At 37.7% G+C, this 14,465-nt stretch overlaps 2 protein-coding genes across 2 annotated transcripts in view; one reads left to right on the top strand and one right to left on the bottom strand.

Moving 5' to 3' along the window:
• slc2a3a (solute carrier family 2 member 3a) overlaps positions 1–2,940 on the top strand; it is a 34,116-nt gene extending 31,176 nt beyond the window's left edge. The window contains exon 11 of the mRNA XM_073821427.1: positions 870–2,940. Within this exon, the coding sequence (XP_073677528.1) occupies positions 870–1,232 (363 nt within the window). The 3' untranslated portion in view covers positions 1,233–2,940. The remainder of the gene's footprint in view (positions 1–869) is intronic.
• Positions 2,941–8,436: 5,496 nt separating this feature from the next.
• The window catches only part of styk1a (serine/threonine/tyrosine kinase 1a), a 7,514-nt gene continuing 1,485 nt past the window's right edge, over positions 8,437–14,465 (bottom strand). The window contains exons 3-9 of the mRNA XM_073822463.1: positions 13,980–14,213; positions 11,871–12,052; positions 11,262–11,342; positions 10,744–10,958; positions 10,619–10,659; positions 10,375–10,471; positions 8,437–9,788 (exon numbers count right to left, since the gene is read on the bottom strand). Coding sequence (XP_073678564.1) covers positions 9,593–9,788; positions 10,375–10,471; positions 10,619–10,659; positions 10,744–10,958; positions 11,262–11,342; positions 11,871–12,052; positions 13,980–14,213 — 1,046 coding nt within the window. The 3' untranslated portion in view covers positions 8,437–9,592. The remainder of the gene's footprint in view (positions 9,789–10,374; positions 10,472–10,618; positions 10,660–10,743; positions 10,959–11,261; positions 11,343–11,870; positions 12,053–13,979; positions 14,214–14,465) is intronic.

Genomic DNA, 14,465 nt, shown 5'->3' on the forward strand with positions numbered 1-14,465 from the left:
GTATCTAAGGTTAGGAATATTGTATTTGCTATTGTGGGATGTTGTGTGCTAACATTCGTAAATACTACAAAAACAATCCATAATTTTTTTGGGAGGTATAGCTTGTCTGTTAAGAAAATGTAAGTATTGTGGAAATGTGTTCACTGACTGCATATTGGGTGAAAACGACATGAAATGCGTGCATGGTATGGCCACAAAAGGCTGATGCTGTGCTAATTGTGTTTAGAGTTTTGAAAATGTGACAACAGATTGGACAAACGCTTGTTAGCGACTGAAAAAAACTGTAATGTGTGTTTTTTCCTTCTGGAGCATCAGTGAGCATTTGAACCTTCTGTAATAGTTGCATATGAGTCCCTCAGTTGTCCTTAGTGTGAAAAGATGGATCTCAAAATCATACAGTCATTGTTGGAAAGTGTTCAAATACACATGCAAAATGCTGGAAAAATAGAATTTGTGGGACCTGAAGGATTTTTCTGAAGAACAGCAGGCAGTTTAACTGTTCAGCACAAACAAGGGACTCATGAACAGCTATCACTAAACAAAAAACACAGATATGGATCATTCAGGTAACAACACAGTATTAAGAATCAAGGGGATGTAAAGAAGGTCATTTTCATAAATTCAAATATGAATTATTTTGTCTTGTGGACTATATGTAAACATATTTTATGTGAAATATCTTATTCAGGTCAGTTCTAAATAAAAAATAACATACATTTTGTATGATCTCTCTTATTTTGGTAATATAATTAACATTTTGCAGATTCTGCAAGGTGTATGTATAACATTGTATTTTAGTTATAATTTTGTGTAAAAATGTATGTACAATGTCAGAATTCACTTTTTTTCTTCTTGTTTGTGAATTCTAGGAGCTGTGCGGGCCGTATGTCTTCATCATATTCATGATCTTCCTCATCTTCTTCTTCGTCTTCACATACTTCAAAGTTCCAGAGACCAAAGGGCGAACTTTCGATGAAATCGCCCGTGGTTTTAGCGGGGCTCCGCCTCCGACCGCCACCTCCGTGGAGGATCCCGGGAGAGTCGCGCTTCCCGCCTCTCCAGTCAAAGAAAAGGTCCCATTGGTGGAAGCTTCCAAATCGTCCTCGGAACAGGGTGCAGGCTCATCTGAGCCAGCTGCAGCAGGTGCCACAAAGGTGGAGGAGAAACCTAGCTCAGTTACTCAGCCACTGGTGGATTCTGGTAAAGACGAGAAATCTAATTCCACCATCTAAGAAGCAGTGTAACTACATAGGTTAATATGATTGAAGCCATGACACGTACCACTGAAGATAGAAATATAATACTAGAGATTTATTTACTGGAAAGAGATTATTTAGGGTAGACAGATTAAGAAGGGAACCACAGTGGAGAGTCACAGATCATCTAGTTATATTTTGAAAGAATATGAAAGCTCATTAGCTTTATTTTATGTAGTTTTGACAAATGATGGTTTGGTGCAATATTGAGTCATGTTTTAAGGATATTGCTCATTTATTCCTATTTGTGCAATTTTTAGTGTCATTTTAATGTGAATAATTATTATTAGGACAGATAAAACTGAAAAAGGGAATTTTTACATTTGGCCTTCATAATTCTCAGCATTTTCAACGGTCAAACCTCAATTTTTTTGCTTTTAGAAAAAACCAAAAGGTTTTTCCTGTTAATGATAGTTGGCGATTATCATAATCTTAAGGTTTTTGCACTGACGATGTTTATTTTGTATAAAATATAGTGTATATAGAGATATATACGTTTTCATTACTTCAGATCACTACTAACATTTAACATGAACACTTTAAGCATATATTTAATTAGAAGATTCATTAAAAATATTTATATTTATAGGAAGTGCTTAGCTAGTAAAGCTTATGCCAAGAATAAAATTGCTAGTTTACTGCCAAAAATAAGACAGACTCTTCAGATAAATAAGTCACTCATTCATCTAAAATCACTGTAAATGAACGCAAAGTAGAGAACGCAAATGGACCAACCAGTGTTTAATGAATTGTCTCAAAAACTAGAAAAGATTTTTAGCAAATGACGTGATAAAGGAGAAAATTTGCTAGATTATGACCATTGATCCCACTATTGAATTTCCTGTGCTTGGTGATTTAGTATTCCAGCGTTACATATGTGCTGCACCGACTCACTTTGAGGTTTGACAGAGTAGTGAGAGAAGTCTCACTTGATTTGAATAAATGTGTTTATAATAACTGTAGTTCTGCACTTTCCGACACTTTCTTTGAATCCCTTTCATAGAGAACGCATATAGTATTTATTTGTTTATACATTTATTTATTTTTACGTGTATTAGAGAATCTTTACCAGTAATTTCTATCATGTAAGTCGATCAACGCTTTACGCTGCCATTGCTTAGGTGTTGCTATTTTTGTCTAGATATTAAATGTGAAAGTATTTATTATTAATAAGCACATTTATAGGCCAGGGGTAATATGAAGAACTGCTTTTTCCCATTCTGATGTGTTGTGATCATGTATATGTTGCACGGAGAGAAACTCCAAAAAAGACCAAGAAAGACAACATTCCTCTTGCAGTAGTGCACTGTGGTTTGTATTCCAGTGGTCAAGAGCAGCTTCACATTGAGCCAGCCCTCTTCTAACACGAGCAAACAACCATCTTATTAACTCTTTATACCTTTCACATACTGTACCTTTACTGTGCATAATGTACACAACTCATAGTTACTTGCTTACTGTACAGTTAGAAGAGCATCACATTGTAAATACCTATGTTTCTGTGCTGAATGGTGTAATTGATGTAATCGCAGGTCAAAAGGAGAGTGTCTGCTAAACAGAAGTGTTGGTGTTTTGACGTTTGTATATTTTATGGTGGCTTTTCCTGATTGTGTATCAAAATCATGAGTGGTACTGTGTACAGTTGTTGTATTATTTTGTGAATAAATAGTCTTAAATTATTTTATTTCTCCTGTTTCCTAAATGTTAATGTGATACATCAGATTCAATCAGAACATCGTATTTTCACCAGGTTAAAATGGTTTTAAGTCAGTTGTTTCTATCTTTTGCTGTAGTGTGTCAGTAGTAAAAATAAGTTTATATTTCCAAACATTCATTTTGCTATTAATTGTAATGATCCAGTGAGATTTTTGTTTGGAGTCTGAAAACAGCCAGTGCTCCACGCAGACATCTAATCTAATTATCATCCCGTCTGTCTAGAATGACATGAAAAAACAAAAGAAACTGAGACTGACTAAATCAAGAAGAACTGTGGCAAAGTCTCCAAGATGCTTCAAGAGACCTACCTGCAAAGCTACCTGAAAAACTATGCGCAAGTGCACCTATGGCAAAAGCCGCTTTAAACGCAAAGGATGGTCACACCAAATGTCGATTTAACTTAGTTAATTGATTAAAAAAGGCTATTTATGACATTATTTTGACAGCAATCCTCATTTTGCAAATTTTTTACACAAGTGCCGAAAACTTTCAACAGCAGTGACTTTGCCACAGTTCTTCTGGATTTAGTCTGTCTGAGTTTGTGTTTAATGGTAAAATGAATGTTTGGAAATGTAAACAGATATTTCCTACTGACACACTACACCAAAAGATAGAAATAACTGACTTAAAACCATTGAAAATAGTGTTGTAATAATTTTGGTCACCACTGTATTTTCGAGTAACCTAGTAATTATTGTCATCTCAAAAAATACATTAAAAACAACTAAAGTCATAAAGATAACTGTTTTTACTCCATGTGCATATAAATAACAATATGAATATGATAATGAGTATTTATAGTTCTTTTATATAACAGAAGTATTTACAGTTTTTTTCAATCGCTAACAAGCGTTTACCCATACTTCAGATACTTTTTCTAAACTCTTAACACAGACTCACACTGTCACATCCCCGGACTTTCATGTTGGTTTCTCCCATTTCCCCCCGCAGTTCTGAGTGTTTTGGTTTCTCCCTCATTGTTGTCACCTGGATGTTGTAATCAGTCTGTCTATTTAAGGTGTGTGTTTTCCCCTGTATTCTTGTCGGTCTTTAATGTTACCACTCCGTGTTCCTGTGTCTGCCTGTTTCCCTTTGGATTTATTAAATGTACGTCTTTTATTTACGTCGTTGTTCGTGTGTTCCTGCCTGATCTGTGACAGAAAGGCCGACCAATACAGTTTATTTTCTTGGCGTGTTCACCTCCGTTTTGTTTCCCGTTCGTTTTTCTCAGTCTTTTTGTTTCCGTAGTGTTTTCTCCATGGAGTCCTTCCTCCGTCCAGAATTCATCCTCCTCCGGCTGAAGCAGGGGGATTTACCGCTCGAGGGTTACACTTTGATGTTCCAGCTCGTAGCTCATACCACCAGCTACCCGGACGACGCGCTCTGTATGTTCTATGATGCAAGCCTCAACGCATCATGCAGAGCGCCGTCGTCCGAGGACGGCCCTCGAGCGGACTTCGCCACATTTGTGGAATGGACACTGGCGAGAAACAAACCCTCGTTTCCCACCCGTTTCCAGGAGAACCTCGTCAGTGCCACTCCAGACCCAGAGCCCAGCCAGCCACCCCGACCTGCGGATTATGAGCCCATCGTAGACGGGAAGCCCGAGCCCGGAGCGACAGAGTTATGGAGCGCCGATGGGGTCAAAACTTCCGACCAGGTGCGAGAGCCGGCTACTACATCAGCGACGGTGGAGTGCTTCATGGAGCAAGAGAGGGCTGTAGAGAGCCCCGTCCACTGCACCGCCACTGGGGGTGAGCAAGAGCACAACTCTGGGGACTTAATTGACTGTTTCACGGAAATACCCATCTGCCTGGATTTCCCACCCACCCTCCCTCTTCTGCCTAAGCCTGAATCTCCGCTGGTTCCGCCCAGCCATCCAGAGTCACCGCTGGTTCCGCCCAGCCTTCATGAATCCCCGCTGTCATCTGTCAGTCCCCTTGCTCACCCTCAGCCCACCATCTGTGCGGTGGGTTCGCCGCGGGTCTGCCAGTCTCCATCGGTGTTATGGCTGGAGGATCCCTCACCATCGCCTCCAGCCTCAGAGTCTTGGACTCCGCCTCGGCCCTCCGACCCTGCGGCTCCACCCCGGCTCTCTGCTCCCTCGTCTCCGCCGTCGCCCGTCGGTCCACCAGCTCCACCGGGCTCCATCGTCCCTCCGGCTCCGCCCTGGTCAGTTGTCGCCCCACCTTCGCCTCTGGACTATACTCCTCCGGCTGTGCCTCGTCGCTCCGTCCCACCGGCTCGGTGGACCTCCTCCCTCCTGCGGGCACAGCCTCTGCCCTCTGTCGCTCCGGCTCCGCCGCGGACCTCCGGATCTCCATCTCCGCCTTGGTCGCCAGAGCCTTGGGTTCCGCCTTGGCCCTCCGGATCCGCGGTGTCACCCAAGATCTTCGGCTTTCCGTCTCCGCCTCGGGCTCTCCCACCACCTGCTCCGCCTCCATCGGTCGGACCCATGGAGTCGTCAGCCTCTCCTCCACCATGGCTCCTCCCTCCATCGGCTCCACCGTGGGATTACATCTTGGCTGCGGCCTGGGTCCCACCTGGCTCCTCCTGCTCCAGCCCCTTCCTGTCACCTCCTTGGCTCCTCCCTCCGTCATCACCTCCATGGACTATTCAGTCACCACCCTGGACTCCATCTTTTGCCCTCCTCCCGGGAGTCCGTCCTCCGCCGAAACCCCCTCCTGAGACTGTTTGCTGTTTCCCATTTGTCGGCGCGAGGACACGCCTTCCGGGAGGGGGAGGTAATGTCACATCCCCGGACTTTCATGTTGGTTTCTCCCATTTTTTTCCCCCGCAGTTCTGAGTGTTTTGGTTTCTCCCTCATTGTTGTCACCTGGATGTTGTAATCAGTCTGTCTATTTAAGGTGTGTGTTTTCCCCTGTATTCTTGTCGGTCTTTAATGTTACCACTCCGTGTTCCTGTGTCTGCCTGTTTCCCTTTGGATTTATTAAATGTACGTCTTTTATTTACGTCGTTGTTCGTGTGTTCCTGCCTGATCTGTGACACACACCTACAAAACACAATTGGCCAAATGGATAATTTTCTTCTCAAAAATACATTTTGTCAAATATATACTAACTCTTCATTTCAAAATAGAACACATCTTTCTCTGTGCACACTAACTTTACCAAAACACTGGAAATCTGACTCAAAATGAAATTATTCTGTCAAAGAATAACACTTGTTTTCACTTCACAAGGTACATGCAGTCAATCAAAGTACACCAGGGGCCTCATTTATAAAGACTTGCGTAAAAACCATCCTTGATTTTATCTAAGAACTTTTCTGATTTGATCGTAAGAGCGATTCAGAGAAAACGAACGTACCACGAAATCCATGCGTACGCCAGTCATTCGGTTATAAATCACAAATGATCGTGGAATAGTGTGCAGCTGAATGTTCCGCCGTCGAAACGCCCCTGCTTAATTAATTAACATATAAAATGAGCTCATTCCTAAATCAAAAACTCTGTGACAATGGCAAGTAAAAAGAAGCGCAAGATATCAAATTATAGTGAGGCTGAACTATCTGCAATACCAGGCATTACCACAAGGAAACGGTCGTACGCCAAGCTGGAATCTGACGTGGAGATAAGTACTTTTCCACGTCAAAGACGGTTTTTATAAATCTGTACTTTGACGTGGATTTGATCGTACGAACACTCTGAGATCAAATCAGTGCGTAAGAAAGTTTTATAAATGAGGCCCCAGGTTTCAAAATACTGACTATTGTTGACATTACAAAAACTGCATAGACTTTTTATGTTTTAGTTTTACAGGTATTTGCATGCAAAACATGCAATCCACCATTTTGACACTAAATTTCTTGGTTTGGAACTGTCTGTCCACATGTACAGTAATGTTCACATTCAAAAGCATTTCCAGTAAAAAGCAAATAAGTTTCTTTTTCTGTTTATTACAGGAGCTACAGTAGAAACATGGTATGACAGAACAGAAAAAGTTTTACTGTATTGCTTACAGTGAACAAAATATCCATGAAACACACAAGAGCATTCTGAACAATAAATAAATAAATAAATAAAAATAACAACAGCAAAAAGCCCAGATAAAAAAAAGGGGGGGGGGGGGTGCTAGTTTATAATACATTAAATATTGTAAATCACATAAACAACAAACATATAAAAGAAATACAAAGTACTGTATGTTTAGTTGATTAAGCATGGTCATTTCACATGCCAAATTTCAGGAAATTATGATAATTCTATGCAATAAAAAGTGAATGAAATACATGAATGAACATGACTCATTTTTTTGAGAGTTGAGACATATTATGTGGTAATCATATATTGAATGTATAGTACATACAGAAACTTATCACCACTGTCATTAATTTTATTTACTTGCATTTGATCAACTCTATTTTCATACATTACTTGGTATTTGTAAAGCATCATAAATAAAGTTAAAATGTATGTCTCTAAATGCAATCACAGATAGATGCTCAGAAACAGCAATAAATGGAATTTATTGGAATTTCTCTGAATTGAATTCCACTTCCTGTAATTCCAATTCAATTCCAACTCTGTTTCCTGTAATTGTTGTTGAATTCCAATTCCAATTCCATTCCAATTCCATTTCCTTCTTTGAATTGGAATTGTTGAGTTCATTCCTGAATTGACCCCAACCCTGTTTCCAAAACATCACTCCTCAAAGTCCTCATTTTACTGTATAAGTGTAAATGTAATAGAAAAAAATAACCACTGCCTCTGAGTCTAAGCCAGACTGGAATCAGCTGTGGTTGGCCCAATTTACCCAACATAAATCAGCTGTGTGTCAATTATTCAATTGTTTGTTTATTATCAGCTGAGATATATTTTTGATATTGATATTGTTTTTGAACTGATATCCTTGCAGATGCAGAGGTTTTTATACTGTATCTAAAGTTTGGAATATTGTTTTTGCTATTGTGGGATGTTGTGTGTTAACATTCGTAAATACTAAACTAAACTAAAAACTAAAACTAAACTAAACTAAAAACAATCCATAATTTTGTTGGGAGGTATAGCTTGTCTGTTAAGAAAATGTAAGCATTGTGGAAATGTGTTCACTGACTGCATATTGGGTGAAAACGACATGAAATGTGTAAATGGTATGGCCACAAAAGACCGATGCTGTGCTAATTGTGTTTAGAGTTTTGAAAATGTGACCACTGTTTGGACAAACGCTTGTTAGCGACTAAAAAAAACTGTAATCAATGGACTGATATTCAAATAACACAACGTCATTTGCCTCAGTTAGCATCGTTCCGCGTAAATAACCAATCATCATCAAAAATGCCTTGAAGCCAATCAGATTTAAGCTTCACTCTGCGTCATCAAGCGTGCTTCTAGTTAAAACAGATGAAGACAAAACTTTAATATTTAGACAAAATACAGATGAAATCGCGATTATTAAAGCATTTTTTATTAAACCAACTGCAGTTTCCATCAGGGACCAATACCGCAGGCTTAAAGATGTAAGTGAAAAAAACAAATATTTAGAAGTAGACCTCATCTCGAACAAGTCAGGTGGCTATTATTTACAACTGCACTAATGATTACTAAACTGGAAAATAAAAGTAAATTTCCATTAATAAATAGAATATTTTAAATACATACGTTATAATGCAACAGAGTCTCCAGTTACCAATAAATATACCAATAATAGGCCTATACATTGTTAAATCATTTGATTTAGAGGAGTAACGTTACCAGTAAACATAGTACAATGTAGTCCAATCTAAATACATAATGATAATAATATTGATAAAATTAAATCGCAATAGCAGAACTATTACTAGACACAGTTTGTGAGTTCACATTGTAGCTTTTGTCTGTTAGCTGCATATTTGTGACCCTGGACCACAAAACCAGTCTAGTAGCACAGGTATGTTCGTAACAGTAGCCCAAAAAAACGTTGTATGGGTTAAAAGTATTGATTTTTCTTTTATGCCAAAAATCATTAGGTAAAGAGCATGTTCCATGAAGATATTTTGTAAATTGCCTACCATAAATGTCATAATTGTCATTTTTTAAAATTGAGATGTATCATCTTTCTATTGATATATGGTTTATTAGGATAGGACAATATTTTGCTGAGATACAACTATTTGAAAATCTGAGGGTGCAAAAAATCTTCTTAGCAATGCATATAATCAATAAATAAGTTTTGATGTAGGATATTTACAAAATATCTTAATGGAACATGATCTTTCTTAATATCCTAATGATTTTTGGCACAAAAAGAAAAATTTATCATTTTTACCCATACAATGTATTTTTGGCTATTGCTACAAATATATCTGTGCTACTTAATGACTGGTTTTGTGGTCCAGGGTCACATGTGTATGACACAGAATCATGTAATCGCTGTTACATATTTGACGTAACATCTCCTCCTTCTCATTTGTGTTACAATTACGCTTTTAGCCTTTTTCCTCAATCAAAATCCCTGAATAATAGTACATGCTTGCTTGAGATAATGCTGTTCTTATTTAAATTTGACTGTAACCAGTGGCTTTTTGGAATCCTTTGAAAGTGCTAATCTCAAACCTTGACTGTTCATGTATTCATGGCTAATATGCAGCTCTTGGATTCGACTGACACATAAAAGGGAACATTAGAGCACAGCATAGTTGATTGATTCTCCATAGCCCGCTTCCCGCAAGTATTTCTCCATGTCCAGGGGCTCAGACACTCGCAGCACTGCCTGATCATTGGCGCTTCTTTCTCCTGACTGGAGCTTTCTGACCAGCTCAGCCATTGAGATGCGATCCTTTGGTTTCCAATGACAGCAGGATTTGATAATAGAGTACCTAGAGAAGAAACATTATTGAAATTGATTTGTTGTTGACTACTGTATGTATATGTATACAGTATATTGTATATGACCGTGGACCACAAAACCAGTCATAAGTGTCAATTTTTAAAAAAAAAATTAAGATTTATACACCTGAAAGCTGAATAAATAAGCTTTCTATTGATGTACAGTTTGTTAGGATAGGACAATATTTGGCCGTGATACAATTATTTTAAAATCTGGAAATGTGAAGGTGCAAAAATCTAAATATTGAGAAAATCGCCTTTAAAGTTGTCCAAGTGAAGTTCTTAGCAATGCAAATTACCAATCAAAAATTAAGTTTTGATATATTTATGGTAGGAAATTTACAAAATATCTTAATGGAACATGATCTTTACTTAATATCCTAATGATTTTTGGCATAAAAGAAAATCGATAACTTTGACCCATACGATGTGTTTTAACTATTGCTACAAATATACCCATGCTAATCAAAGACTGGTTTTGTGGTCCGGGGTCACATATGATGTTTTGCACGACTGGATTTTTTTAGTACTTTAGATAAACATATTTATTGTTTATGTGTGGGTTAAGTGACATACAGTGTATTAGAGCAGTTTGGTGGTCTCTTTAGTGTGTTCACTCTCTGTAGATGCTGCAGAAGTTCGCTGGCCATGATGTTGGGAAATGGTGGGTCTCCTGAGATTAAAAACAATTACATAAAGATCTTTAAACAACTTCATAATTTGATTATTATTTTTTTCCATACAGATGGAGCCCTACTACAACCTTGCAGCTGTAGCTGTACTGGAGACTTTTATAATACTGGATCACAGTCACACTCACCTAATGTCACCATCTCATACAGCAAAATGCCAAAGGACCATCTATGGAGGATTAAACAGAAATGGATTCAATGTCAAAATTAAAGGTGAAACTGAAAATACAAATAATCATCACAATAAACTCACACATCACTGCTTTGCTGGAGAGGTTGTCGTGCTAAGACTTCTGGAGCTTGCCACTTTCTCATTTCCACATCTTCCACAGCTTCTACAGAGCCAGTGCTCGTTTTTCTGCGATATGCCGGACCCAAACCCCACAGCTTGACCGACAGGTCCCGTCCAACCAGGATGCTTTTAGCTTTGACATTGCCATGGATGTAGTTTTTGCTATGCAGATACTCCTGTGATTCCAGAACAGGTTGAGTCAGAACAAGAATGTGATCTTGGGTGTGACAAAGTATTTATTGTACACTCTAATTCATAAATGCTTCAGTTAAGTGCTCATGACTGGCCATGATTAATTAATGCCAAACAAAGTAAAAGGCTCAATGATTTATGAAGTTGCCAGTATGTGCGTGCCAGGTGTGGCTTATAAAAACTTCCCATTCATAAATACACGTTTATACATTGCTGCCAGTCTTTTGTGATGAAACTGACTTGTCAGTATGATTGTATATATCTTGCAAGCTGATTTGTTATCTAACCAGAGCAGATGCAATCTGAGTGGCCATGGTAAAGATTCGTCTTTCAGTCATGTCACACGGTGACTCTTGACCAGTGTGGTCCTGTGAAAGAGATTTAAAACAAATGTGAGGTTTGAAACTGGTAGTGTGACTTTTAATCAATCCATTACAAATGAGATCATCAGGAATGACACAACCTCTGTGTCGTCCACTCTCAGATGACCTGAGCAGTGCAAAAAAACTGATCAATGTATTTTTTAGTCGTGTCATAGTTATATCAGAATTGGAGATTTGAGACTTTTAGCTCAGGTTTGCTGCTGTGATGGCAAAGCTGAATTTTCAGCATCATTACTTCAGTCTTTAGTGTCACATGATCCCTCAGAAATTATTCTAATATGCTGATTTGCTGATCAAGAAACATTTCTTGATAGGTTGAGAACATCCCTTCCCCAGTACTGCTTGCCTTTTATTAGCAAGGTAGCAAGTTCACGTGATCTACACTAAAACTTTCATGTCCTTCGCCCAAATTTCATGAGGAAATATGTCAACACAGAAATGAAACTGAGTTCATTTTAAGCTAGTTTTATCATTGTCCCTTGCTAGACTGAAAATGAAGCATTACTCATGTACCTGTCTGCACCTCCACAGGAAGCTCAGCAGGTCTCGATGTTCTAGCTCCTCTACCGCAATCATCAAGGGTGTTCGTGCGCTTACCACCCCCAGCAGTTTGGGCAGCGATGGATGCGGTCCCAACTCTGAAAGGAAGTGGGCAAACCCCAGAAAAGACTGGCGCTCTCTGGCATTGGCTGATTCTGCATGGGGGGAGAAAGTAGAAGAAAGTAAGATTGTTTGTCTGTCTGGTTATCTATCTATCTACCTGTCTGTCATTCCATATGTCTGTCTTCTATCTATGTACCTATCTAACTTGCTGGCCACAATGTTGAGGTTTTGTAGCTGAATGAAGGTCTTACAGGTTTGGAACGACATGAGTAATTAATGACAGAATTAAAAAAAATTTGTGAACTGTCACTTTAAATGAACTGGTTTTATATAAGATCAACCTGACTGTGAAGATGGCTGACAGAGATACAGTGTGTGAGTTTGCGAAAGTTTGGGAACCCCTTGCAGAATCTGTGAAAATGTGAATAATTTTAACAAAATAAGAGAGATCATACAACATGCATGTTGTTTTTTATTTAGTACTGTCCTGAGTGAGATATTTTACATAACAGATGTTTGCATATAGTCCACAACACAAAAATTAATAAGTACAAGAAATTATTAAAATAACACCCTCTAAAAGTCTGAAAACCATTAATAGCGGGTGGGTGAAAACTTTTTTTAATGTGAAGATCAAGGTAAATTGTTCTTAATATGTCTTTCAGGAAACATGCAGCTATCTTCTAAAAAATCATATTTCAACAAAATAAGAAAAATATTTAATCTCTATTGCATTGTGTTTCCCTCTGGAGCCTCAGTGAATGTTTAAAAAACAAATGTATTAGTTGTGTTTGAGTCCCTAAATTGTCCCCAACATGAAAAGATGAATACAGTCACTGCTGAAAAGGGTTCAAATATGCAAAAGATGCTGGAAAACTGAAGAATCTGCAGGACCTACAGGATTTTTCTGAAGAACAGTGCTCAGTTTAACTGTTCAGAACGAACAAGGAACTCATGAACAATCATCACAACTTTAAAAAAAAAAAAAAAACAGTCGTAGATCATTCTGGTAACCACAAACAGTAGTAAGAACCAAGGGTTCCCAAACTTTTGAAAAGGGTTATTTTAATAATTTCAGCTATTTTTTTTTTATCTTGTGGACTATATGTAAACATCTTATATGTAAAATATCTTACTCAGGACAGTACTAAATAAAAAATAACATGCATTTTGCATGATCTCTCTTATTCAAATTTTCACAGAATCTGCAAGGGGTTCCCAAACATTTGCATGCCACTGTAGCTGCACATTTGTGACCTTGGACCACAAAACCAGTCATAAGGTTACATTTTACAAAACTGAGATGTATAGATCATATGAAAGCTCAATAAATAAGCTTTCTATTGATGTATGGTTTGTTAGGATAGGACAATATTTGGCCGAGTTACATCTATTTGAAATCTGGAATCTGAGGGTGCAAAAAAATCAAAATCCTGAGAAAATCACCTTTAAAGTTGTCCAAATTAAGTTCTTAACAATGCATATTACTAATCAAAAATTACATTTTGATATATTTATAGTAGGAATTTAAGAAAAAATCTTCATGGAACATGATCTTTACTTAATTTCCTAATGAAAAAGCAATAATTTTGACCCATAATATGTATTTTTGACTATTGCTACAAATATACCCCAGCGACTTAAGACTGGTTTTGTGGTCCAGGGTCACATTTGTTGTTTTTGTTAACTAAAACTAGTAAAATTGTTTCGTTAAATAAAATAAAGCTGAAAGGATGAAATATAAATGTTAGAAGAAACTTAAAAATAAGAAATGTTGCTTTGGAAACTAACTGCAATGAAATATGTACTAAAATGACTAAAACTGAAATAAAGATAAATAATAATAAACAACTGTATTTTTACGAAAAGTAACATTAAAATGAAACTGAAATGAAATAAATAAAAGCTAATTCAAAACATTATATATAACATATAAATAGTTTAATATATTAATATTATTAAAATAAAATGAATATTTTAATAATAAGAGATAATAAAACAATACTTATCCAACTTTACCTTTAAGCACTCGTAAAATGACTGGCTGTCTGTCGATGACAGCTCTGTGCAAGGTGTGGGTGTTGTCTTGTTTTACTGAGAAGGTGAGAGGAAGTGGAGAGACCAGCTGAAAGAGGTCCGGATGCCTCTCTGTGGTTTGCTGAGGTACTGCAGGGCTTGAATTCTGCATGTCATGGTGAGGTTGGGCTGTCATGGGAATAACCTCATGTTCCATTGGGTTCAGCTCCGCTGGAGCTGTTGTTGCAAAGTAATACAAAAATTAAGAGAGAAAAGATTTTTGAATTTAGTGTTCTTTCAGTATAACCTGTGAGAAAGACCTCTCAATAAACACTTTAATAATTACTGAACCAGATAGATAATCTATTAATAAACATTGTGATCATTCATAAAGGGAAACCCTTTAAATAAACATAGTGATCATGCATGCTCAGGAAGGCTTATAAATAAGCATTTCTATCATGCATGAATCGGAAGACCTTTAAATAA

Source organism: Garra rufa, chromosome 17 (assembly GCF_049309525.1).
Source record: "Garra rufa chromosome 17, GarRuf1.0, whole genome shotgun sequence".
NCBI lineage: Eukaryota > Metazoa > Chordata > Actinopteri > Cypriniformes > Cyprinidae > Garra > Garra rufa.